The 26,843-nt window shown below is 40.7% G+C and overlaps 1 protein-coding gene across 1 annotated transcript in view; it reads right to left on the bottom strand.

Annotated features, from left to right (window-relative positions):
* Positions 1-26,843, bottom strand: part of tenm3 (teneurin transmembrane protein 3) — a 182,603-nt gene that overhangs the window by 121,460 nt on the left and 34,300 nt on the right. The window contains exon 3 of the mRNA XM_083978996.1: positions 5,004-5,271. Coding sequence (XP_083835122.1) covers positions 5,004-5,271 — 268 coding nt within the window. The remainder of the gene's footprint in view (positions 1-5,003; positions 5,272-26,843) is intronic.

Here is a 26,843-nt window from a genome sequence, read left to right as displayed (position 1 = left end):
TGAAAAAATGTAATTGCCATAAGAAAAGTCGAGGCTGTGCAAAGCACTCGATCCCTCAATTTCTCCAGAAAAATGTCACAAACACAGAGAAAATGTGTCAAACACATATTCCTTTTCATTGTCTCATTCTGAATACATTTTACTTTCAAACTATCTGTATTTTTCTCCCCTCTCACTGGAAAGCTTCATCTGAGAGCATTTCAATAGATGATGTTCAATGGGTTTGTAGGATGTGGAGCACAGTGGAGAATAATGTATCTGTGTTTTGGCAAAAACATGGAAGCTTGAAATGAACTGTCCATTCGTCACTACATATTAGACATGATATGTCCTAGGATACTGTATATATTTTACAAAAGAGAGAAGTAAAAATGGCCAGAGACGGTGTGCAATGCATGTACGTATAGACCTGTAATTTTTTATCTGCTCTGCCATTATGGAGATAATGTGAAACATTTAAAATACTAGTGAGGTGTCTGTTGAAAATATACCTGGGCTGGGGTGATGTTGATGGGTGGGAGTCAAGAAAATCATAAAACATTCCTGCTGCATTAAAATGCTGTTGACAATGTGCCTGCAGCACCCGCTCTACTCGCGGCATGAAACAGCCACACAGAGCTGCCGTTAGTTACCATAGTGATCTGGTTTAGTGTGAGCCTCCATTGTGAGGCCGAAAAGCCAGGTTTAGACCCCATCTGCAGGTCATTAACTCATTAATCTCAGCATTAATCAGCCCTGCTTGCAACGAGACTGTCACTCTGATGTGATTTGTTTAATCTGAAGCACATACGTACGTATAGAGCAGCGCTCCCTGTGAGCTCACAGATACACGCTCCTCTATCAATAAAGCACAAAGGAAAAACAATTGCCTTCTATCACCGGGGGAGTGTCAGATTAAATTATAGCATGGAGCAATTTATCACTCAACATCACATATGCTAAGGAGCTGATCTGGAGAACACCTTCACCCCAGGCATTAAACATTAAATGCACAAGCACTCAACAGAAGAGCAGCCAACGGACATAAACAGACAGGGGAGATAACAGAGGAGAGAGGCAGAGAACAGAGTGGAAATAGTATGTAGGGTAAAGGTATGTGCCAGTTGGTTAATGTTTTGACTGCAAAGATTGACTATAGAGTCTATATGATACCATGGCTGTTTGACACACACACACACACACACACACACACACACACGCACGCGCACACACACAGAAAGAGAGCCCTCAAAGCATCATCTTTCAAAATTCAGCCCACCCCCACTGAGTGTGGCATGTATGACGGTATGTGAAAGAAATAGTAAATCTCTCCCTTTGCCCTCTCTCTCTCGCACACACACTGAAACAGACTTGCAGATAAAACATGTTGCGAGGCCTTCAGGAGACGGGGTGAGAAAAAAACTATCAGCTCTCGGGGTGGAGCTGAAAAATAAATGCTGTGTGACCTGGAGGCTCTCCCTGCATGGCAAATCAAACACATACATCCTCTGCTGGACGCTGCGGTCAGCACTCCTTCTCTGTCCTGCAGACAGAGAAATCCCACATCTATAGGGCTCAAGCACTACTGTGTTTGGTTGGTCTGTCCTTCACACCTTCCTTTCCTCCTTTCCTCCTTTCTAAATTCATGTGTAAATATACTAAATTATTCACCATGATAATTACATGATGCTAATCATCTGTTCAGACCTGGTGTTAACTTTAATTGGACAAGCCTGGGTCTCCACATGTGTCTCTAGTGACCACTTGTGATCTGATCATGTCTCCCTGCTGTAAATGCAAATAAATATGTGTGTTTTTAGCTAGTCTGTGTGTTTATTGGAGGGATAGAGAGAGAGAGAGAGAGAGAGAGAGAGAGAGAGAGAGAGAGAGAGAGAGAGAGAGAGAGGGAAGGCCTGAACGAATCAATGTGCTGCTCACAGCTCTACAGTGGAATCAGGTTTTATCCATTTGAAAGAGTAAAATATTGTCAGATCAGTGTGAAGCTGTGGTTGAGTTGTTGGCAGAGGACGTCCTTCGCTGTGGCCTAGGACACATTTTGTGTTCACACTGTTATGATAAAAGAATGTGGCCATGCGGGTCTGAACAGGGTCTGACTGGGACTATATTCGTAGTTTCAGCAAATGCCTAAGAAAGAATCGTCTATGAGGAGTAACAACATCAGCTGACTTTTTTATGCTGACAGTAGCTACAAAGGAAATTCTTTGTAATTACCATAACATTGACACAGAGGGAGATCAATGAGTTGATAAAATGTTGGGTATCAACATGAGGGCTGCTGTTTGTTTCCTGCTGACAGCTTATGTAGAGCAGCTTTCTTTTTAACCAGCATGATGGGCACTAAAACTAATGTATTGTTACTATGACAACGAAGGTCCCCTAACCTTCACAAAATAGGTATTTTACCCAGAGCCTCCATGTTTTCTCAACTTAAACCAAACAAATTGCCATCTCTACCGAACTCTGACCTACTTGTTTTTATGCCCAAACCAAATCAAATTATTTTGGACACCTCCATGTCTGTGTATCAGGAGTGCTGTGAGATCAGAGATTTTTTTTTTTTTCACACTTTGACCCACTGACACCTACTGTAATAACAGATAGATGAGCAGCGGTCTTTACCCTCATACTGTGTTGTTAATGCCTGGATATTTTCTTCTGTGAATGTCCCAAACAAAGTCTAATTTTATTTATGATGTAAAAAAAAAGTTACCAACCGAGTTACCTAATCTACCTCCATCTAATCCAGTTCCACATTTCTGGTCCGGTCCTCACAGTTAGAGACTTATATTCAACTTACTGTAAAATTAACATATATGTCTAATTAAAGAGTGTAAACGTGAGCAAACACACTATACGCAGAAATGTCTCCAACCAACCAGCACATTCTAAATGGCCAATAAAAAGGCACCACACTATGTCCTACTGATAAATGAAGAAATCTCTGTTTTTCACTCAAACAACTTCTGTTTTTTTGATGAGCTGTTCTTGAGAAGCTACAGTACCTTCATTACATACCCTAACCTGAACCTTAAAACAAAACCAAAGCCCTCAAAAAAAAAAACTCAAAAAGCAGCACTTACCCATGCAGACCTCAATTAAAATCCCTGCTGGGATTTAAGAACAAAGTACACACACAGGACACACACAAACTCACACGGTTACAAAGACAGACATGTAGTGTGCATCACTCTGTGTCACGCTCCTTTTCTCTGGATGAGAGACATTAATGAGAGCAGGAAAGTGAGTGAGGAGGGAGTGAAAGAGGGAGTGTGATGTACAGAGGGTCAAGGCTAAAGTTGCACCCATAAATTGTGTGTGTGTGTGTGTGTGGGCAGCAGAAGGACAATGGGCCTTTATACAGTCGCCAGCATGATGTTACACTCTGCTGGAGAGAACAGATTATCACTAAATATCAGGCTATCAGAGTGAATATCAGAGAACAGTGTGTGGGGCTCGACAAAGAAAAGGGCTACAAATCACCAAGTGAATGGGGATTCAGGGTTCAAATTATACAATAAAACCCATGTCACAGTTGGAGAGAAAGAGACACTGACCTCTGTGTGTTTTCTAGGGTGCTTTGAGAGGACAAGTGGGATTACAACTCCCAACTTCTAGGAAAGTGAAAGTCTTCCATGAAGATGCTGGTTTAGTGTATATTTGGATTCACAGTCAGACACAAGCATCACGTTCAGAGAAATCTGTAAAGGTCAGTTGTAACTCTTTTGTCTGAACTGCAGATTATTTTTTGTGATTTGCTGCAGACAGATTAAAGAAACATGGTCCCATGTTTGGGAGCAGATTAAGCAATTTTTCAAAAATGCTTATAGTCTTGTTTTCAATAAACAGTGCTGTGAAAAAATATTTGCCCCTCTTCCTGAATTCTTACTTTTTTGCATATTTGTCAGACTAAAATTTTTCAGATCATCAAAACCATTTTAAAGGTACAATATGTAAGAAATCTAAAGCAACTGGCCGTAAAATCCTCCTAATACGTCACAGAGACTCAGGAATGATGTTCATATAACATGATGAACTCACCAACAACAATAGTACAGCCAGAGTATTCGCATTAAAAATCTTTTTTTGCAGACTGCAAATCATGTTTATGTTTTGAATTTACGTGTTGGCATGCTGCCGCTACGGGTGGGAGAAAAAACGAGATCGCTGTGTTTTGAATTTGACTGCAGTAACCGTTTTTGGCCACATTCTTACATATGGCACCTTTAATATTAGACAAAGATAACCCAAGTAAATATACAATTGCATCTGTTGCCTTTTGAGATCTTTTAGCCTACTTCACTTTGTCAGACAGGTTTTATTGAGCTCTTGGTTCAACAGGTTTGGCAGTGATCAGGTCTGGGTGGAGAGGTCTGTGAAATTAAACTCAGCTTTCCAAAAATGTTGGTTTAACACAGTTACGGTAGTTCATGATTCAACAAAACTGCATTTTATATTTACTTGGATTATCTTTGTAGAATAATAAAATTAATTTAATGATATGAAACATTTGAAGTGTGTAATATGGCAGTAAAACCGTGATATCTATCATTCAGATTCTAGTTTGCAGCGCTCACTCACTCACTCACAAAACATTAGGGATGTATAAATAAATATGAATTAACTGTATCCCTTTTGGGTCTGGTGAGAGAGGGGAAACTGGTCTGTAAATTTTAGAAGACGTCACGATGGCTTCTAATTTGAAAACTTCAGAGCTTTAGAGCTCAGAACTTTCAGTTTCAGTTTGGCGGGCATGGCGCGTTTCGAAATATAATGTGTCACATTGATTTGTTTGTGATTTGACATAATATTAACATCATTTCTGTCTTGATACTCTAGCATGGTGAGTGAATCAGGATGGAGAAGAAGCATGCTGCTTGAGAACACTTGTGTTGCAGAAATCAATTACCACAATAAGTCACTATTTTGACCCTTTAGTGCCAAGTACAGTAGTGCCCGGTGCCAAATGGCATAGGCAGATACACAGCTAGTTAAAGTCAACATACCTTGTTTCCAGAGGCACATTGCTACCCAGCACCCAGCTGTCTTGCAGCGGGACGCTCTCGGGGGGTGTGGTCTGCAGCTCGGCTGGTGACTGGCCGGCCACAGGGGCCGGGCTTCCAGTAGGAGGGGTTAGCTGCCGCGTTGAATTCAGGGACTGGCCAGCGTGGTGCGTCGAGCCAAGAGATTGGTTCAGAGCCGTTATCGAGGGCTGCTGGCGGTGAGGCGGGGGCACAGGAGGCAAGGTGGAGCCGTGGTGATTGGATTGTTGCTCTGTAAACAGAAAAGAAGCGTGGTTAGAATGATGTCAATGTCTTTTTCTTGCATTTATTGGAAAGGAAGAGCAGGATTTGCTTCATGCAAAGAATAAAGTGCAAAGAGATAATGGTTTGACTTTAAAAAGACAAGGCAAATCCAACACAAATAAGAACTAATTATTCTTGTCTTTGCATATATAAATGGTTGTCTCTCACATTGCAAATAGTTTTTGTGGAGTTTCCAGGTGGATTTAGTTGTAGAGCCTTTTTATAATTAACTCTATTAGTGCACCTTCAAATTTGGATCAGACGTAGCAGGAGAATTCAGTCACATCCCAACTTAGATCAGACACCATCAATGTCTCTCACTGTGTCATCTGCAGAAACACAGAGCTGATTGACTATCACAGACTTTTATTGCTCATCAAAGTAAGCCTGAATTCCAGTGGTGCTGTAATTTGCTAAACTAACTACATTTGACCTGTTGAGATGAAATCAGTGATTCTTTCTGAGCATCTTCAGATAAGTCAGCCCTGAGGCTACAGATGGACACAGAAAATGCAGAGGAAGATCAATTGCAGAACTTGACTCTCAAAGTGGCAATGAGAATCAATGTAAAAGTGTACAAAAAAGCTGAGATAGTGCACCGTATGTGTAGAGAGAGATTTTTTGAATGTCCGTCCTTGAGATCAGTCATAGTTATAAATATGAAATATTAAGTTCTGTTCTGTGAGTGGTTGTTCTACAAGTGAATAATGGTCTCTTAGCTTGGGTTTCAAGTCTTTGCTGTTTTTCTCCAAATCCCATTTTAATTTGCATTAACACTGGCAAAGTTCACACACGTTGTCACTTACTCTTTTCATTTCCTCTCTGCTATATTTCAGTTAAGCCCTGAGGCGCCTCTCCCCAGAGCAAACATCCAGCAGCAGTGTGCATGTGTTCAGTACTGTGTTTTTCTTGTTACCCACGGTGTCAGATGTGATTCAAGCACTGTGTGTGTATCACGGTGATGAAGGAATTCAATGAAAATCATCAAATTGCTATTATGTTACTACTGTTGAGAAACATCTTGATATTGTTGAATGTGCGAGGTTCTTGTGGTACAGGTCGGTCAAGGCTGGTGAGAACTGTAACCCTATGCTGCACTCGTCTCAGCCAGGCTGAATACTGATCAGTGATTGGCCTTCACAAAACCCTGCTTTGTTTTTGTAAAAACATTTGCTCAACGTTGACCTGGCTTCAACTTCTCCTTGCTACTTTCTTTCTCTGTGCTTTTCAGCTCCTCGTCTGTCCTTAGGGTGCTCTGAAGGAAATGAATGACAACGCTGGTATTTGATTTGCATAAAGAGTATCACGTCTCTATTTCCCAGCCCTGCTGTTTTTCATTCTCCACTAGCCTCACTAGAAAAAGTAAAGAGAGGATATATATAATATATACATATGTTAATCTATGTACAGTATAAATTAACAATTGTTCCACATATGTAGACCTTAAAGGCTGGACGCTAAATGCCAAACACATACACCACAGAGTGCTGTCGACCACTGATACAAAAATAAATAAAAGAAAATCTCAATATGAGGGAGATTTATCTCGCTGACAGACAAAGAGCTGTATCAGTGCACCATATGTATTCACTCATACCCATGAATGTGTCAGGATCAACTCCCTAATAGATCTTCCCAAAGATCTCTGATATGTGTGTTTGATATCATGAAACCTAATGTCAGAATGTGTGTGTGCAAACCCTTAAAAAGAGTGTGGAATTTGGATATACAGGCATGTGTGTGAATTCATTCAAAAATGTCTCTAAACCACTAAAGCAAAAGAGATATGCATGAACCAGCTCTACCCTTATGGCACACATTAATTCATACTATAGAAAGGTTACAATAAGTTTTCAATTGAAATTTTCATTACAGTGAGTAAGCATGAATGAACTCATACACATCTGCAAAACAGTTTCCTCATCAATGCACTTCACAAAGATATGTCAACTAAAATATACTGAGGAATAAAAACCACATTACAGGTTTTATAGCATGTTGTTTCACTTGGCCCACAGTCTGGGGGCTCTGCGTTGAGAAAATCACCACTAAAGTAAATCACACTGGATTATTCCCGTTTTAGAGTCTGGGAGCATGATTCATGTCAGGAGAGAAAAACCTCATTAAAAGTGAAAATGGTCCATATCCTGTGTTTTCCCTGTGTGTTATTGAGGACCTGATCATGTAGTGGATGTCAGGCGTCGCAGCCTGCTGGGTCAGCTTCTGTGCCCCACCAAGTGACACCCAGCCGGGGCGAGATGCCTCAGACAGCGACCTCAGTCAGACTGGCTCCAGTTCACCCTGGACAGTGACAGTGATGGCTGTCACACAGCGACAACTGCTCACAACTCAAAGCCAGTCCACTGACGGCCATTCAGACGGCGTGTTCTTTGTGATGTGAGAGGATAGAGAGGGTGTTTATGGTTGCACATGTTTCTTCAGCTGACAAACAGAAGATTTCTGCCTCATGAATTACCCTGACTCCAATAACCCAGAAGTGTTAAAAATAGGACTGATTTAGCTGTTGTTGTTTTCTTTTCTAAACCAGCCAGGAAGGAGCCACACACAGCCTTTAGATGTTTTGTGAAAATGGCCCCAGAAGTGTTACATAAATCCTTCACTGTCGAAAAATTTGCATGGTCTCTAAATGGTGTCTTGTCTGATTTGTATCCTCGAGTGGCGTCGACAGCAGCCACTGGTCATGGTTTTCAGAGTCATTATGCAATTTAGTAAGTGATGATGTGCAGATTTAATAACTGCAGATGGAATGATTATCCTTCCAGTATGTGGAGGAGAAATTGATGTGCAGTAAACTGTAATCTACATATGTTATGGATAAGGTCAGTAAAATATTCAAGGGCATTTAAAACACAACATAATGAAACACACTGTCAACAGACGGTGTGAGCAGACCCTCCTATCAGCACACTCTGAACAAACCATGACATGGAGGAGGAAGGACTGCTGTTGTATTCCACCTCAAAGAAGACAGCTTGCTTAGTGAGTGAGTGAATATTAACTGCTCATGCAAGTCAATAACATTAATGTTATTTATTGAACATCACAAACTCACTGCCTGCATCATGTGAATGTGGTGACTGACACAGCAGCACACGTGTGTTGTGTTGTTGTGTTGACACAGGTGACGTCTCTACTGCATTGCTGTTGACAAAGCTCTGTCTCTCTAACAGACTTTATACTGTAGGTTTACACCAATGTTAAATTCCTTTTCATTATTAATTATTGGTGATTTGTGTGTGACAGAAAACAGCAGTGTCTTGACATGCAGCTATAATGATTTTAAAAAACCATTCATTTTTTTTCACGTTGGTTTCATTTTCAGATTTAACCTTTAACCAAAAATTGCAAGTTCATGTGATGTTACTGGTATGATGCCAATATAACATCAAAAGGTCTTTTCTTTGTCTATTCTTCTTGGGTCATGTGTGAAAGATGATACCCAGTTTGATCACACAAAGCAGCCATAAGCGAACCCAAGACTTCCCACAGTCAAAACATACACATGACACATCCAGTGTGTTCTTTGATCATGAATGTTTGCTCCTTCAGTATTAAAAAATATTATTCCAAGTTTTAAAAGGGCTTTGGACCAGAGGTATTAGTCAAGAAAACAGAATGCTTTCAAACTTATGAAAACACACACGGGAAAGCTGAACAGCCCAACCAGTAGCTATCCAATTAATTTGTTTTGAATATTTCCAGGCTTCAACCAGAGCTGCTGTGGCAGCTAAAGCAGCAAGAGATGGTCAGAAAGGGATAGTTGCAGCTAATGAAGGGAGGGATGTGGTAGAGCAAGAGAACAACAGCAGCACAAATAAGTGTGGGCTACCGGTATTTGCAGTGGAGCACCATATATAGAGTATTGTTAATGATTAATTCAAAAGGAGTCTAATTCAGAGTCAACTATAGGAAGCACAATAATCAGGGTTATAAAAATCCAATGAAAAACAAACAAAGAATTGTCTTTTAAAGCCGAGATTTGATTCCTGTAGGACCTGAGCTGTTATCCTTGATGAATGAATTCAACGAGCAGCTGGAATAGATGAAGCAAACAGCCCCCTATAATCATGACACATACACATAAACACACAGGCTCGGCACTGCTGAGATTCATTTTGGAATTTTGAGTAAAATTCATTACCTGAAGGTATGTGGCCAAATAAGGTTTTCAAATTAATTCCCCCTCCCTCAGTCAAGAAAATCCTCGGACAATCAGTGTTGTAGAGAGACGTTGCAGCCTCTCAGGAGAAAAACAAAAAATACACCCAGCTTTTTTACTACCCCAATTTTGTGATTACACACATACACACACACACACACACACACACACACACACACACACACACACACACACACACACACACACACACACACACAATTTGCTGGTAGCTGAATATAAATTGTGAAAGAAATCAAATCTATTTATTGTGGATACCTGAATGACTATTGGTCAGCTTAGATGGTCCTTAATCAAAACAATCAATTATTTATCAAATCCATCAACTTACTGTACAGTCAGTATATGACTTTATATATATAAACAAAGAACATAAATATCCTCACACTGACAATCACAGCTGGCAGCCTCTCAGTGCACACAAGAGCTGGGTATTGCCACTGATTTCCTGAATCGATTTGATTCCTGATTCAATTAGACTAATATTGATTCAGTCAAAGATATTTCCGTTACAATATCAATTTTGCTTGGATATGAATGACTGAGGATTCTCAGAGACCTAAATGTTCCCCTAACCTGGTGAATTATTAAAATGTTTATATGGATCCAAATCAGTTAAATGAATGCACTTGCTACCAGTTTTGACAGGCATCCCAACAAGGCATGTGCAGTGTTACAGTAACATATAGCCCATTGTCTAAGGTGTGGGGTGACAGCTACACACAGTGTTGTTTGTTTTCGTGCCCGCACACGGTAAAGTTAATTGAGCCATTTAAAATGTTACACAACAAAACTTCATGTTCCCACTGTAGGAAGTTTTCTTCTGTTATTTACTTGTATCGAGCCAATGAGAAGTTGAACTGGGAACGTTCACTCAGTCAGAAGTGTAAAAGCTGTAGTCCAGGCAGAGCTCCGGCGAAGCTAACCGGCTAAGCTATGAAAAAGCATTTATCTCCAGCTGAACGAGCATAATTCACAACTGTAACAGACTGAGTCACATCATGTTTTCGTGTAAACGCACACACAGTTGAACAAACTGACCAAAGAGTTAAGGATAAATGAGAGAATGTTTTCATATTTACTTTCTTCATGTTCACTGCATAGCTCAGTGACCAGTTTATTTGTTTTTTTATCAGCTCCCTGCATGATGTATGCTACAATAATTGTGACCGGAAAACTGCAGATTTTAATATATCACCTCAATCAAAAGGACCATGTGACCTCATCTCATTGTGACAGCTTCAAACATCCTTAGATCAAACTCGGGTTTTAGGAATGGATATGGCAGTATTCAATTAACTGAAGAGCTGATGACTGTTAAATGGGGGTTGATCATAAACATCTCACAAGATATTTTTTTGAGGAATGTAAATTACCTATCATGGACAGTACTTCTCTATTTACTCATTCTGCCTAAAGGTATTCAAATCTATCAGAAATCCATGATTTTAGTCAAGGTACCACCTTCCGTTTGTTTGCCAATTAATGGTCTAGTGGGCATCATTGTTGTCTGCCACAAGCATCTTAATTGAGTTTTAAGACACAATTTACATAACTTTTTAAATCATGGTTGTATTTATACTGTCCAGGGTACAATGTGGACGGGTCGTCAGTCCATCACATTCAACATCCACCTATTCTTTATGTGTTTTGGACCTGTGGGAGAAAGCTGGATTACCCGTAGGCCCCAGGCCTAGGAATCAAACCCAGAAACTGGGAACACATTAAAAGCACCAGTCAATGATACAAATGTGATGTCCCACTTGGATAATTATTATCTAAATGTGAGATGATCATCTAACTGTGGTGTCCTGTGATTGCTCTGTAGGCACACTGCCTTTGGCAATTTACGCGCTTCAGTCTGACGCTCTGTCTTCTTCTATATCAGTCTGTGTGTCCACTGCTCTGTCTGTTCATGCACAGCTCGTTCTTCTCCTTCCCCGTCGCTACCTTCCCTTGCTCACTCTGGCCTTTTCATAACCCATGTCAAACGTTATATATTTATGTCATCCGTGTTCCATGCTTTTGCCTTTGTCCTCATCTCAGACTTGAGTGTACATTCAGAGGTTCAAGGGTTCTCGCAATGGTTTCTAAATAAAGCAACTAAAATGTGTTTTGTTGTGGGTATCTTAGACCATGGTTGAAAATGTATCACAAAAGTGAAAGTCAAATACTGTCATATATTCAAAGTATATATATGTAAAAAGTAATGGTGAACATAAATAAACTGAATGAGAAAGGCCAGTCGAAGTCAGGTCAGTATTTGTGTTAAACTCCGTCACTGTTGACAGAAAATTGAACAAGGAGAGAAGAAAAGAGGGCACAGAAAGAACAGGAGGTGACACAGGAAGTCAATTAAAAGTTTCAGAAGCAGCAACAATGGTCAACAGAGATTAGATGAGGTGGAGAGGAACAACAGACTGTAAGAGGGGCACAGCAAGAGACAGGGGCAGACAGAAAGAAACAGGGATATACACAGATGTTAGCACTGAGCGATACCGGAGACAAAAAAAAAAAGAAAAAAAGAGAGGAGAGAATAGATCCTGGAAAAAGTAGAAGACTCATCGACATAGTGAAAAAGGTCAGTAGAAGAGTTAAGACCCGTGGTTCTTGAAGCGTGAAAACTCATTCCACCTCTGGACTCCTGGCAAGGAGAAGGGCGTGAGGCGGGCCTCCCTCCCAAGCCCAGAGCTGCCTTTGTGGGGCATGTAAGTGGAGGGTGCCCCTCTCTGCTCAGTGACCCACACCAGGGAAAAGGATAGGGGAAAAAAATTAAAAACCACGGAAATCAGGATAGGCTTAGTATTACATGATAGAGCAGACAACATATTTACTGTTTCACTAGTGTACGATTTTGCACAGAGAAAAAAAAAGTCTGCGAAAACATTGGTTTTCTGAGTGGATTCTTCCTCTGTAAAAAAGAAAAAAAAGGAAAGAAAAAAAAGAGAGAGCGAGAACACCACCACAAAGTCATCTTTTTCATGGGACCTAATGCAGTGGTCCAGCAAAACATTATATTAGTTTGCTTTTACAACCGCTGGCTGCAACAAATGCGGCCAGTTAATTTTCCTTCTGCTTAATTGGCACAACAAAAGCTGCCACTTGTTGACAAGGTTTTATAGGTGACTGGCAACCCTGCCTCCTAAAAACATGCTACACTTGCAATTGTGTTTACTGGAGCCATAATGCTGCCTGGGTGGTGCTTTTAAATCAACATGACAACGAAACATTCATAGAATTTTAACCTTATCACCTAGGCAAAATGTTTTTAATGTATTTCATTTGTTTTCCCCGTGTTTGGTGCTGTGTGTGTTTCCATAATGACACTCTGCACCATCTAGACAATGTGATTTCCTCAATTAAGTGTGCTTCCATTTGTTCAGGTGTTGTTGCCTGGCTTCACTGAGTGTGTTTTTATCAATCACCACACACACTCTGAGCTATATTCCTTTTCCTACCGCTGCACCTGCATAAACCAAAACAGCAGAAGCGCTCGAAGACATCCAAACAGTCAGTGCACCAGGGACCCACCGCTTCATGCTTGTTGTTGCTCTCTTGCAATAAAAAATAAGGATGTAAGTGTTTTAGAAGCATCAACCCATCAAAGCACGGTATGTAGGATGTAAACCCTTGCCTCTAGAGTCCCAAGTCTTGTTTTGTATGCTCAGTCATCCATTCCAGCGTCCTTCCCTTTAAATTCTATGAAGTAGATGAATGCTAGTGACTGTAATACAGACAATATATTAATAGACTAGTTCTTAGAAGAAGGTGGAAGGTTCTTTCACAAGGGAGCAGCTGATTGTTTTCCAGAAGAATTTCTTTATTTAATTCTGACCCTATTGATTTGTTGCCTGAAAGTCTTGCTTTTTAATTTTTCCCCTATAATTATAGAAAAAAAATACTGACAGGATAATTTACTGAATTCTCTTCTTCTACAGCCAGACTTTTAATGAAAAAAGGAGGGAGTACATGAGTCCTGCCCTGACAGCTCTGTGTTACTTATACGGTATATGGGGGTATAATATTTTCACAGCTGATTCTCTGTGAGCCCACAGCCCACAGGTCCACACCATCACAGTCTGGGCAGAAAGTGGAGATGGAGTATCCATTTATGTGCTTCACAAGTCTGGAACATTCTCCCTGAAAATATTCAGAAATCAGAGGCTGTGTGTGCTTTCATAGAACTGAAAACAACATTTTCCCCAATTGCTAAGTAAACTGCAGCTCTCTCAGCACTGCAGCATGGCACTAGTGTTTATTTCTACACTTTACTTGATTGTAGTTTTGTATTTGTCTTTCTGCCTGTCTTTTCATATAAGTGCTCTTGGATCACATTCAGCTACATTTTCTAATCTAGTATAATCCCATCTAGGTCCCTTACAACTGAATCATTTTTTATTAATGCAAACAACACATGGGCGGTGCAATATAGCCTTCAAAAAAGGAAGGAAAACAAGCTATTGAACCAGTGAGGGAACTCCCTTAGAGCTGTGACACACTTCAGTACCTCCACTGTCAACAGGATGAACTGCATAACCTGAATTGATTAAGTGAAGGTACCATGTGTGTATGTAGCACGAGGAGACCCAGTTCTGATCCTTACCTAATCATTTCAGCCATCTGCATATGAATTAAAAGACAGATTCTCTCTAGACTGGGCTGGGAAATATCAAACTGTACACGTGAGAGGGAAGGGGGGCTATGGCTGTGGTGGTAATGAACATAAATCAATGCTGAGGCTGAGTGGTACACTCACTGACATTGTTTACTCCAGACGGGTTGAAAATGATTAAATGGCTTAAGCAATGATTACAATTCCACTTTTTCTACACGACTGCTTAAGAAAGTTTTTTTCTGTTTTAAAACAGAGTTCCCACCACGTGCATGATGCCGTCAACAATATCATTACGCCTCGGTATTAGACTGAATAGAGGTTGTGACGTCAGGTGAACAAAATTCTAATGCTCCCTATGTGCCACCCTCAATATATCAATACAGAAGTAGTCATGTAAATCTAAACAGGTTTGGTCCACTGCCTGCTGAGCTACGGCCGATGGAGTAACATCTACTTTGATGATGTTCATTCTACACAACAGATGTCTCAAACATGTTTCTTTGCTTCTACCACGCATTTACATCTGGAACCAGCCTGCGTCTTGTTCCAACTGTTACTTCACTATTTACACACTGACAGCAAAACGTTATAGATCTGCTCCTTCAGTTGAACTAAATCTAATTAAGTGTTAGTTTTATTGGCTTTACATCAGGTAATGGTTGTCACTTCCTCCTGCTGCTCTAAATAACCTCATAGTTGAGTGTGTATGTGTTTCAGAAGCCTGCTAGAATGACAGATAAGGACAGCAGAAACGCAATCAGTTTTCAGTGCACCAAAATGTCAAATATACCCCAGTAATATCAAAGGATATGTTGAAATCTTTACATGAAAGGAATGAAGTGCTTATGGAAATGATCATGGTGCCATTAGGGATCAAGAGAGACATGAGCAAGGCACAGAGAGGCAGGTAAAGCAATGACCTTTGGACAGTGTGGCGTTTCAGTGTTTTCACTATACGCATTTATACAAGTATAAGAAAATCTGAGTGTCTAAATGGAGAGGGAGACAGACTCAGAGGGAGGAGAGAACGATGTAGTGGTCCTTCTAACTTTATTTTTGTGATAGAAACAACATCCCACTCTATTAATTACCTATGTGACAAAAAAGCCAAGGAGCAGAACACCACTAGTTGACCAGCAGAGAAACTTCTGAGAAACTACTTCCGAGAAACGCTCAGAGAAACTACTGTACAATGCGGTGAACAGCCAGACTGTTGTACATGCAACACAGAGTTAGACTGGCAGGGAATACTCTTGTTTAGACTTTTTTAAGTTAGACTTAAAGTTGGAGTTGGACTAACTGTCAGTATCTCCAGCTCCTGGATGAATCCCTGTGCCGTCAGTGTTCTCACGGCCACTGCATCTGACAATATACATTGTCTTTCAAAGGTGAAGGCATGCAGAGTGAAAGACAGGAGGGAGGGGAGGAGGGGAAAGTGAAGACAGGGCAAGAAAAACAAAAGCTGACACATTGAGGTTCCCCAAGAAAATAACCTAAAATAAAAGACTCATGGAGGTATTAAAGCAAAGCGAAAAAGGAAGAAAAAACAGCGGAATTAAAACATAATCATATGAAGAAAAGAGGGGACAGGAAAGAGTTCAGAGGGAAATTGTAGTTTAGACTACATCAGGTCAGCGAAGACTGACAGTTGGTACTCATGAGACCATTTAATGGCAGCATTAGCATCACAGCAATCCTCTTAGACACAAGCAGTCCTAGGATGGGATTTTTACTACATGTAATTAAAGGAGGCAAGCCTCACTAGTCTGCACTTTACTAAAAAAAAAAAAAAGCAACAGAGAAATCAGTGACTCAGAGCTTTAGAGTTCAATATGAGATTTTTCTGAACAGTGACCCTCTTGTAAATACTCTCCATAGTCTGATGAGGAGCTTGGAACTGAGTGGGTAATTACAACGGGCACAAGTACAGCACAAGAAGACATGCCACTGCTGCCTATCCAGAAAACACTGCTCTGAAAGCTTCAGGTTTTAAGTAATGTTTTTTTCTAGTATAACAATGCCCATATCTAATGAACCATGAGGGACATATACAAAAGGCAGAAAATCAGGATTTGTCTCTTTTTGTGCCAACTAGTTTGTCTGCCTGTCGTTTCCTATTCCCTGCATGTAGAGATGAGGGGCAGAGGAGGTGAATTAATGAGGTCATGTCTGGGTACCAGCCGACTGGTCCTATGGAAAAAAAGAATTCACATAAAATAAACGTCTGGAGTACTGGCTGAGCTTAAATACCACTATATCGAAATATTGAGCACAGGCTCTCTTCAGCTAGAGATGGACTGAAATATATGCATACTGCAATGGATTACACATCTAAAGTCAGCTATCTGCAAACAGATCCAATGTAAGATTACATTGATACACTCATATGCAGTTAATTAGTTAAAATGTACAAAACCACATTCATCGCCATTTTTAAAGAACACAATATAAAACCTCATTATGACATTCCTCAGATATTAGACTTCCCTTTCATTGGTGGATATGAATCTTATCAGCTGTTCTGGTAATTTGGCTGACTACAACTTGTGCTGATACAGCTTGTGTGGTTGAGACTGGAGAAGCAAAGAGATGGAGGGGACTTACTGCTGATAGGAACAGTGATAGTGATGGCAACAAAGAAAATGGATTCATTAAAAGAAGAAAGTGGAGATAAACTAAAAGGCAGCGGAAGGTATCAATATCTCTTCTTTTCCTCTCCTTAAAGTGAGTTGGACAAAATACGGGACAATGTAACTTTGTCTTCTCTTCATCCAATACTGGCTTCTTTTCCATCTTTTCTTTCTCTCCCCTCATATTTCTATTTTTTCCCCCAACACCTCGCTCCCACTCCTCCATCCTCTTCATCTGACCTCCTCTCTTACTCCCCTATCCTATCTTCCACTCAGTTCTTTAATATAGGCAGCTGCAGCCTTTTCAGTACCTCTCATCAGTCCTCCACATTTATCTCTCCTTATTGTAGCACCAGTGCATTGACCCGTCATCCACTCTCCCTTCCCCCTGTCTTTCTCGCCCTCATTCTCTCATTCATTTTCTCCTGCCAAGTCAGCTTTCAGTGCCCTCTCTCCCTCTCCCTCTCTCTGTACATTCTTTTACTCTCTCACTCTGTCCAAGTTGTTAATATGGAGGACTGTGATCCTTTAAGCCACTGGGTCTTTCTTTGCTTTTGCTTTTTTACTCTTTCATTTGTTTTCTATCCTTTTTGTCCTCTCAGCCACCAGGAGTTTTTAAAACACGCACTGTGTCCTTTGCTGGGCTTTCTTATCTTCTTTTTTGCTTTCTCAACTTTCACAAAATTAAATTTATTTTACCGGGTTGAGTATCAGTTGAATCTTTTTGCAACAGTACTGGAATACAATTGAATCTCAATAACATCCACTCTAAAAGCACAAAACCCCTTCAGGCTATACGTTTTTTCTACATGAAAATTAATGGATGGTGCACACATTGACAGTTTTGCTATTAACTTTAGCTTCAGCAGAAGAGCAAGAACACGGAGGGTTTTCCCTATGGGCCCATGCACTTACCAGAAAAATCACAACATCATTTGTATCTTTAAATGAGACTGTCCTCCTGTAGAAAACTGAACTCTGGGTCATCTATGTAAGCAGCTTATTATGACCCAGCTTATTAGGCTTTTTTCTAGTGGATGCAATAATTATGGGCACAAAAGAGGAAGTCGGTTTGAATGGATGGTTCAACAAAACACAGGATTTTCTCACCGGAGACCACTGTTTATTATTGTTACCATCAGCTGCACCTACGGTGGATACGGCCCTTATCTGAAGGTATGCAAACAAACAACTTACTGTACAGTATGTCTGTGTTTTTCTACAACCTCCTGCAGTCATGAGAATACTTACAGCTCTTTTACAGCAATGGTCACTTGATCAAATGACAGGAGAAAGTGCTGTGACTTTGTGTCACCACAAAAAGTATTTGAGGAGGTTGAAGAGGATGTCTGGGCACAGGCTGTCTTTGAGAAGAAGAGACTGCACTCACTGTTATTTCTTTCAGCCTTGACCCTAATGTTAGTGGGTTCTTTTGCATTATTTATAAGGGTCACCAAGGGTAGTTTAAGGAAGGTAATGACGAGCACTGTTATTTAGGTTGGACGACGAGTCGGCAAAATCGCAGAGAGTGAAAAAGACTGCATATAAAACATTCACTACATGACAAACATAACCATGCCCTTGTGTGCACAATCACTTCCAGTTTGGCTTTCCGTAATTGAGTTGGTGATTTTCTTTGCGAGAGCAAACATCAAGAGGTTTTTAATGTGTAGACGATAAGGCCTTGACTTGCTTGTTTGCTTGTCAATTTGTATAATAAGTTTTCAGGTGAATTGTACCATTGACCACTGAGGCACACTTGTCTGTAATTGAACTACTTCCATTAAATGTGCAGTGGCAGGTTTATTCTAACCTATCTCATACAGTGAGTCACAGAGGGACACAGGGAGCTGCCGGGTGGCCTGCATACGAACTAACAAGGGTAGTCTTCATATTGATTCTTCGATAATGTCAAGTGCAGACAAATTTAAAGGACGTCAATTTCCATTCTATAGTTCCATTGATTCAAACTTATAGACAACATGATTTCTCTGGAAGATGCATTGTCAAGATAGATAAGGTTACATCTAAAGCCTGTTCCACTGTGTACTAAGTGTACGTCTATATATATATATATATATCTGCTATCTGCTTATTCAGCAGATGTGTGTAAATTGGCGTCCTTGGGCCCAGTCTGTGGTTGTAAATCACTAATCTACACAGCAGAAGCAAAGCCAAATTACCCTCGAGTGAGGTATTTAACATCGGCCACAGTGAAGGAATACAGTGTGTGGATAAGATGTTAAAAGCAACGATAAACGATAAAGATGATGCATCTGGAATATATATCAAGAATTCAAGTGGGACATTGAAAAAGGGGCATTTGATTGTTCACACTGCAGCAGATGTTAGTATCATGTTGTTTGGACACCACAAACCTTCCCTTGTTTCCCTCTTGGCTGAGGTGCAAAGCTAGCTGGAAAACCTACAGTGCCTGGTAAAAACCAGCATGCTAAACGTTCACCCTCGTCCTCCTTCAACAATAGCACTAATAGATATATTTAGTAACAAGTTACGTTACCAAGGAAATCATGGCTTACAGTTGTCTAACAGCACAGCAATTACAACTTAACACCCAGGAGCCGAGAGTTTCACTTACCGTAGCGTGTCATTTCAAAACATTCCTATCTCATTTTATAGACACGACAGTCGGCACTTGATGTCTAATATGCACACACACACGCACACCATCAATCCTCCAACTCCCTTCTACTCTCATTGTCTGTCTGTGTCTCTTCACATGAAGTCTGCTCCAACAGTCTGAGATCCTTTGCTACATGCATTCTGCAATCAGCCTCAGGCGTAAGCTGTGTGATTTTTGGCCTTTTTACCATGTGAGTGTTTGAGGCTTAAAGCCCAGCCACAGCCACTCGGCTGAGGTCCATTAGTCTGATCAGAGATTGATTGATTAGGTCTGGTGTTGAGGAGAAATATGTTTTTTTTCCCTCTCCCTGTCTCTCTTCTTCTCTCCCATTCAATGACTCATTGATTGGTTCTAGTGTTGAGGAGAATTGCCTACTTGAACCCAACGTAAAAAGCACTAAGTGTTATCCGTGTTTCTCTGTCCACCTCAGTCTGACCTTCCTTTCTCCCTCTCAGTATAGATGTTGTCAATAAGTCTTGGCGTCGTCCTGCTGTTTGCAAAGAAACCCATCTTTTTTCTGCAGCTTTTTCCGCTTCGACATGATAGCCTTGGCGTCTCGGAGGCATCTTAAGGCTGGACAGTGGAGTCTTTCCACTCTCAGGGGGAAAAGACAAACAGTTTGTTTTGAGGAATAGTGAGCTACTATACTGCCTTTGCTTACTTGTCTAGAGATAAAATGTCTGGTGCCGATGTGCAATATTTTGATCAGACCAGAACAGAACATGCATCTATGGACAATTTAATGAAATGTTTCATTAGTATTCCTAAGACTCCAGCCTGTAGAGACAGACCCTCCACTTTTAATATTTCCAATTCACAACAAGGAAATCATGAAACTATACATCTATACTGCACACACCAATGTGTACACAGCCTGTTTTCAGAAACCTACTTAGGTGACTGTGATGTCACAGCAACTTTCAGCCATGTCCCAAGCCAATATACTGTATGATCTCTCATGATTCTCTCAACTGGTGAGAGAAGGAGATGTAAACCTATTGAGACGGTCACTCTGTGGTTCTTAAAACACAGGTGTATCTTCTTAAGGACCAACACAGGAAAAGTGTAAAATATGAGACCCTTAAATTATTATAATGGATTACATTTATATAGTGCTTGTCCCAACACCCAAAGCGCTTTACAGAAACCATTATTCATTCATACACATAGGTGGTGGTAAGCTATGTTGTGTAGCCACAGCTGCCCTGGGGCAGACTGATGGAAGCGTGGCTGCCAATGTTCGCCAAACAGCCCCTCCGACCACCACCAAGATCATTCATACGCATTCACTCGAGGCAAGGTGGGTAAGGTGTCTTGCCCAAGGACACTATGACAGCGATTGGGACAGAACGGGATTCAAACCACCAACCCTCTTGATTATTGGACGACCCGCTCTACCGCCTGAGCCACTGCCGCCCTATTCTATTGCTACAAGGAATAAGATGGTTTGAGTTATTTGCACCAGTTGGCAAGCTAGGCATTAAAGCACATATCAGGTAACAGATATTTGAGTCACGACTACAAATTGTAATTATATGTAAATTATGATAAGCCATGAATCATCAGAGAATGATGAAAACCCTTATAGGAAAATTTCAGATGTTTGGGGCTGCTGTCCATCCATGGTAATGGCAAGAGGTAACTATTCTCATTCTGTTGTCTAGAGGGGAGAATGCAAGAAGAATCCTCAGCCTTAGTCAGTGTAAATGTAAATGCATAGGGTGAGTTACTATGTCTGAGTCCCACCCTGAGGAGGAAAAAGCCAGCACAGAGAATGAGAGTGCATATACAGTAGTGCATGTGAGTGACAGAGAGGAAGGTATGCACCATAGCTCCTTTGTTGTCAGGAAACATTTGGCTTCCCACTGCATGGAGAAGCAGCTCTCTCACACACTGCTTAATTTAAACAGCAGCCAACACCTTTCTGCAACACTGTTCACTGTGCATCTTCTTAGCCTATATTTTCTTTACCATCTCAAAGGGATGTGGCAGTCTACACAAGCTCTGATCACAAAGCTGTTCAGCAACTATAATGTAAAGTGATAGGTTGTTAAATATAAAAATATGATACATACATGTTGTGATCATATTAGATAACTTAAACATATATTTTGAACAAATATACTTACATTTATTAAAAGGTTTAAAACTGAAATAGTCTAGATACTTGCAACAATACCAAGAAACATTGATATTCTTGGATGTAAATGCAGACTTTATTCATATTTGAATTTAACATTAAGGGAATTATTTTTCAGGGGTAATTTCACTGTTTATAATGCACACCTGCAGTTTTAAAATACAGTGTACAAACATTTTAATAATCCACCAGTTTGTGTGGTTCATATTAAAATCATTTTTGCTGTATTTTATTATTCTGATTTGTTTCTTTATGTGTCTTTTTTATAATCATAATTTATACTTTTTACTTGGGTATTAATAATGCTGGCATATAGCAACATAGAGAGTACTCAAAGCAGTAAAATGAACAGTTAAGTCACCTAAAATATAAAGTATTGAATGTTACAGTATATGTCGGCCCAATCTCTGGACAAACCTTTGATACTAGTGCTGGGACGATATGCTTTTCTCCCGATTCGATTCTTCTACGATTTTTTGGATGGCGATTCGATTTAAATTGCGATTCTACGATATTGCCGATTCTCTTGATTTTTAGTCTGCATTTTTAATATTTATCTGCACACAAATACTGTATAGGAGCCTATAAATTAACATACTCCATTATAAAGTGAACTTAAACCCTTTTCAAAACCTGTACTCTCTGTATGTAAAAAAGGCTAACAAATGCGCATTGCACAATATTTTAAAAAAAATCCCCCAAAAAATAATAAATTCAAAAAAAAGAAATCGATTTTTGAAAAAAAAAATGGATTTAAAATCGTCAAAAAAGATATCCCAATATTTATGTGAATTGATTTTTTTCTCCCACCCCTATTTGATACACACACATACACGCATCCACATGCACACACTGGTCAAGTTACTGACCCTTTATTCACATTACCTGTGATTACACCAAATTATCGCTGCTGCCTCCTGCTGTCAAACGGCAAGCTTATAATTACACATGCCCACTTTTACATGTTTTGCAGATGTCTTGAGCCACAACATGAAAAACACTGCAGAGGCTGAGGTCTACTCATACCCCCCATTCATAAATTACATTATCAGACTTATGAACCTATAAAAATGACCCTCATACATAACTGTACTAAGACTGTTTTTTTCTTCAGATAAATAGAGCTAAACAGCAGCAGCAGTAATACCGTATGACGAGTATTACATCTGCAGATTGCACAGCAGGTACCTTCAGCAATTATTTTAATCTAATCAGAAATGGTAATTGACCTTCTGATGTCTTGTCTACATGTATGTGAGCTTTTTTTTCCCAAGATTATGAGTTTATACGGTATATTTTAAGGAAAGGTGTTATTGTGCATGTATGTGAAGTATCTCATAAACAAGAAACTTGCTGTGTACATGCTACACATGGTTAAGCCGTGGCTCATTTCCAAGTGTATGTATCCTGCAGAGACAAGTTCAAAAAGATCAACAAGGATCACATGATCAATTGTTATTTATGTTCAGTTTCATCATGTTGACAATATGATGCAACATCAGACAAACTTCCTGCTCAAAATATCTCACCACATCATCACTATGCAAGGGAAGCTGCACTGGAAACATCCATTCAGAAGCAGAGGTTAAGCAAAGCCAACATGCTAGGCTATACAGTATATACTAGCCTAATGTACACATGATACTAAATGTACTGACTGGATTGGTTTTAGTCTATGATGAGGGATATTCAACAACATGAACTATTAATACCATAATTATAATATTGGATAATAAATAGGGGACACTGTAAAATTCACTATAAAGATATTGATGTCCTGCCAATAACAGTTAGAGTACATGGATAGAGGGGTGTCTCTCACTGTTGTCACTGATCAGGGATGTAGACTTCCTGACATGCACACTTATCTTTAGTGAGAGATTTTCTTCGTCTGTGGTTGAATTTGTGGTTTTGTGGCATCAGTGGCAGTTAAGATATAATTTTATCTTTTCCATCTCATTTCATTGGTAGCAGGTATCATTATTGCCATATATGATGAGTACACATAGTAATACGGGTCTAGCCTAAGGTATAGGTATTATTTTCTACTGCCTTTCCTTCAAATATGGAATTATGTTATTTGACATTTGCCTGGAAGCAGGTTGGCAGATTTGTGAATGACATAATGTAATTAAAGCCGCAAGCGGCGATGGCGGGCCCTCGCTCATGCCGCCGCGGGGCCTGAGGCACGCCGGGGCCGTGGCGCGGAGCGGAAACGGAGAAAAAACCCGGAAGGAGGCCAAAAATGCAATGTTTCGTTCATCCACCAGGGGGCAGTCACCGCATGTGGTCTGGTGCGTTCAGGGGCCGCCCCTTATCACTCGTGTGAAGTTTGGAGTGAATCGGACAAAGCATGAGGGAGTTATGAGCAGTTAAAGGTTCGTCCACTAGGGGGCAGTAATGGGATGCGTGCAGGTGTGTTCAGGGTCAGTCCCTCATCACACATGTGAAGTTTCGTGGAAATCGGACAAAGCATGAGGGAGTTATGAGCTGTTAAAGGTTCGTCCACTAGGGGGCAGTAATGGGATGCGTGCAGGTGTGTTCAGGGTCAGTCCCTCATCACACATGTGAAGTTTCGTGGAAATCGGACAAAGCATGAGGGAGTTATGAGCAGTTAAAGGTTCGTCCACTAGGGGGCAGTAATGGGATGCGTGCAGGTGTGTTCAGGGTCAGTCCCTCATCACACATGTGAAGTTTCGTGGAAATCGGACAATGTTGATGCAAAAAATGGCACTTCCGGTTTCCACTAGGGGGCCACATGAGCGACACCCCTATCAGATGGAAGAGGTCTCCACCCTGGACCTGTCTATCAATTTTCATGATGATACGAGTTCATTAAAGCCATCAAAAAGCCAAACGTATTTTCATGGCGAGGAATTGATGGTAGCCACGCCCCCACAGGGACGCCATTACTCGTAGCTTTACAGTCTTCATAATGTAGCTTCACCAACTGGTTCTGCATGTTTTAGAAGTGGAATGAAGTTGATGGGGTCAACTATGTATTTTTAATGAATTTTAGTTCACTTCCTGTTACCACCGGGGGGCGCTATGAGTTACGTGGGAAGTTAATATATCGGGACGTTCAGGGCGAAGCCATCATCATGTCCAGCAAGTTTGAAGTTGATTGGATGAAGTATGTGGGCGTGAGAGCCAATCGTATTACATGGCGAGCACGCCAAAGTTAATTGAGCGCTGGAAGCCACGCCCTTTGACCTACGGACTCACGGAGCACAAGATAAGCTCAGCTAGGTCTGGAGATGTGGTGTACCTAATTTCAACTTGATCGGGCGAACGCTTTGGGAGGAGTTCGTTTTAGGCGGGAAAAATCAAAACCAAAATGGCCGACGTCCTGTTGGGTTGAGGTCAAAAGGTCAAGAGGCTTTTTTGCATATCTGGGTATAATACATATGTGTACCAAATTTTGTATGCGTGGGACAAAGTGACCCGACTTCCCTATGGGGATTTTGAAAGTTTGTAGGGGGCGCTATTTCGCCATTTCGCGTCGACCGTGTGCGACCACCACAAAATATCGAATTTCGGATCAGGCCGGACGTCCGTGCAAAAGTAGACAACTTTTCCAGTTGGGGAAAGGGGCGAAATCGAGGCACGAATAGCGGCAAGAATAATAATAATAATATACAGCGCGATTTCAATAGGGCTTTCGCTGGGCGACTTGCAGTCGCCGCTCGGGCCCTAATTACATTACAGTATCAACGCCCTCTGCAAAGAGGTGACAGGCAGAGGGAGAAATAGCTGAGGAAGGCAGCGAATGGAAGTGGAAACCTGGTTTCAAAGCAGCAGCGAGCCTACAGGAAATCATTTGTGAAATATGAAATGATGACTTTGTGTATAATTTATGTCCATTCAGGTATTTTTCTCATCATTTCTTTAATTAAATATGAAATTAAATGCAAAATAGGCATCTTGTAACAACAATTACATTGGCAATCATTTTTATTTATTGAATGTAACATCAAAAGTCACTACAAAGGTCAGCCTGCAGCTGCATTAATGCCTCCCACCATCATTCAGACCTGGTCTGAACAGGCAGACAGCACAGGTAAATCCTAGTCATTCTTCATAATAAAAATATACTGTGCTGTTTGATCCTAGAAAGCATTCTCTGCCATTAGTGCAGCAAGATACAGATAGAACAGGACACCGGCCAGTGTGCACCTGATGTATCACTGCCAAACTATAACATTTACTATGCACTATAATGACAAATAGAGCTGGAGTCAAATGAAATGTCACAGTATGAATATCTCTGTGGCTTCTACCCTGAAACCCACTTTCAATGTAGGACATTGAGGCCGGATTTTTAGGAATCGCCTTTATAGAATAGAAAAGCACTGTTTCCCTCTGCCTCTGATGCTTCATAAAGCACTTTGTCGTCCCAGTAAACAGTCAATGAAAAAAATGTTTTCTAAGGGAAAAGTGAAAAAGAAAAGCCTGGCTTCTCTCCCCTGTTCTCAAAATCTCTGCCTTTTCTTCCTGCTCAGCTTCTTCCTCCTGTAAACAAGGAGTTAGGAAAAAAACGAAAAAAAAACAACAGGGGAGTGTGTGCGTGTTTTTTTTATGTGTGTAGGGAAATATCAGCTGCACGTCTCTCACTTACTTTGCTTCAGTGCTCGACTTCCAACAAAATCAGTGGCGCAAAGAACTGGAGGAAATGATACAAGGTGATATGAGTGAATAAAAGTAAAAGCATGTCTAAAAGTGCAGGAAGTGTGAGAGTGATATTTTAGATGTTTGGCTGAACATTGGTTGGTTAGGTCAGGCTGGAACTACTCTGGGGAAGGAGGACCACACACGTATCCACAAACACACACGCACACAACCTTTTAGCCATTTCAAGACTCTACTTCAGAGCTGTTTCTGATTATGTTTAGATGGCAATGTATATATGAGGAGACGTCTGTCTGTCTCTCTATTTCTATAACTCCATGCAGCTGTCTTTCTTTTTCTCATTCTCCTTCCTTCCAAATCTCCTCCCTCTTTATTTCTCCCTTTCATGCCCCCTCTCCTGATACAGTCTGACTCTAATTGTGGTTGTCTTAGTTCCTTTCTTCAAACCATCAAAGTCTGTTTCCTATCAAACTCCTAGCTATAAGATGGCTGATCCAGGGATATTGGCCAGCCATCACAACTCAGCATCTGGTGCTTATCAACCTCCATAAGCAAACTGTTCTCAGATCAGCACTTTGATGGCCCCAGTGTTCTGAACAGCCAGACAAGAGTTTTATCCTGAACTTGCAGCCTAACATTCACCATGTGGGGAGTCACCAGGAGCCGGCCTCTTGGCAACCAGAG

The sequence above is a fragment of the Trachurus trachurus genome (assembly GCF_905171665.1).
Source record: "Trachurus trachurus genome assembly, chromosome: 1".
NCBI lineage: Eukaryota > Metazoa > Chordata > Actinopteri > Carangiformes > Carangidae > Trachurus > Trachurus trachurus.
Note: the sequence above shows the minus strand (reverse complement) of the source record. Positions and strands in the feature narration are given on the sequence as shown.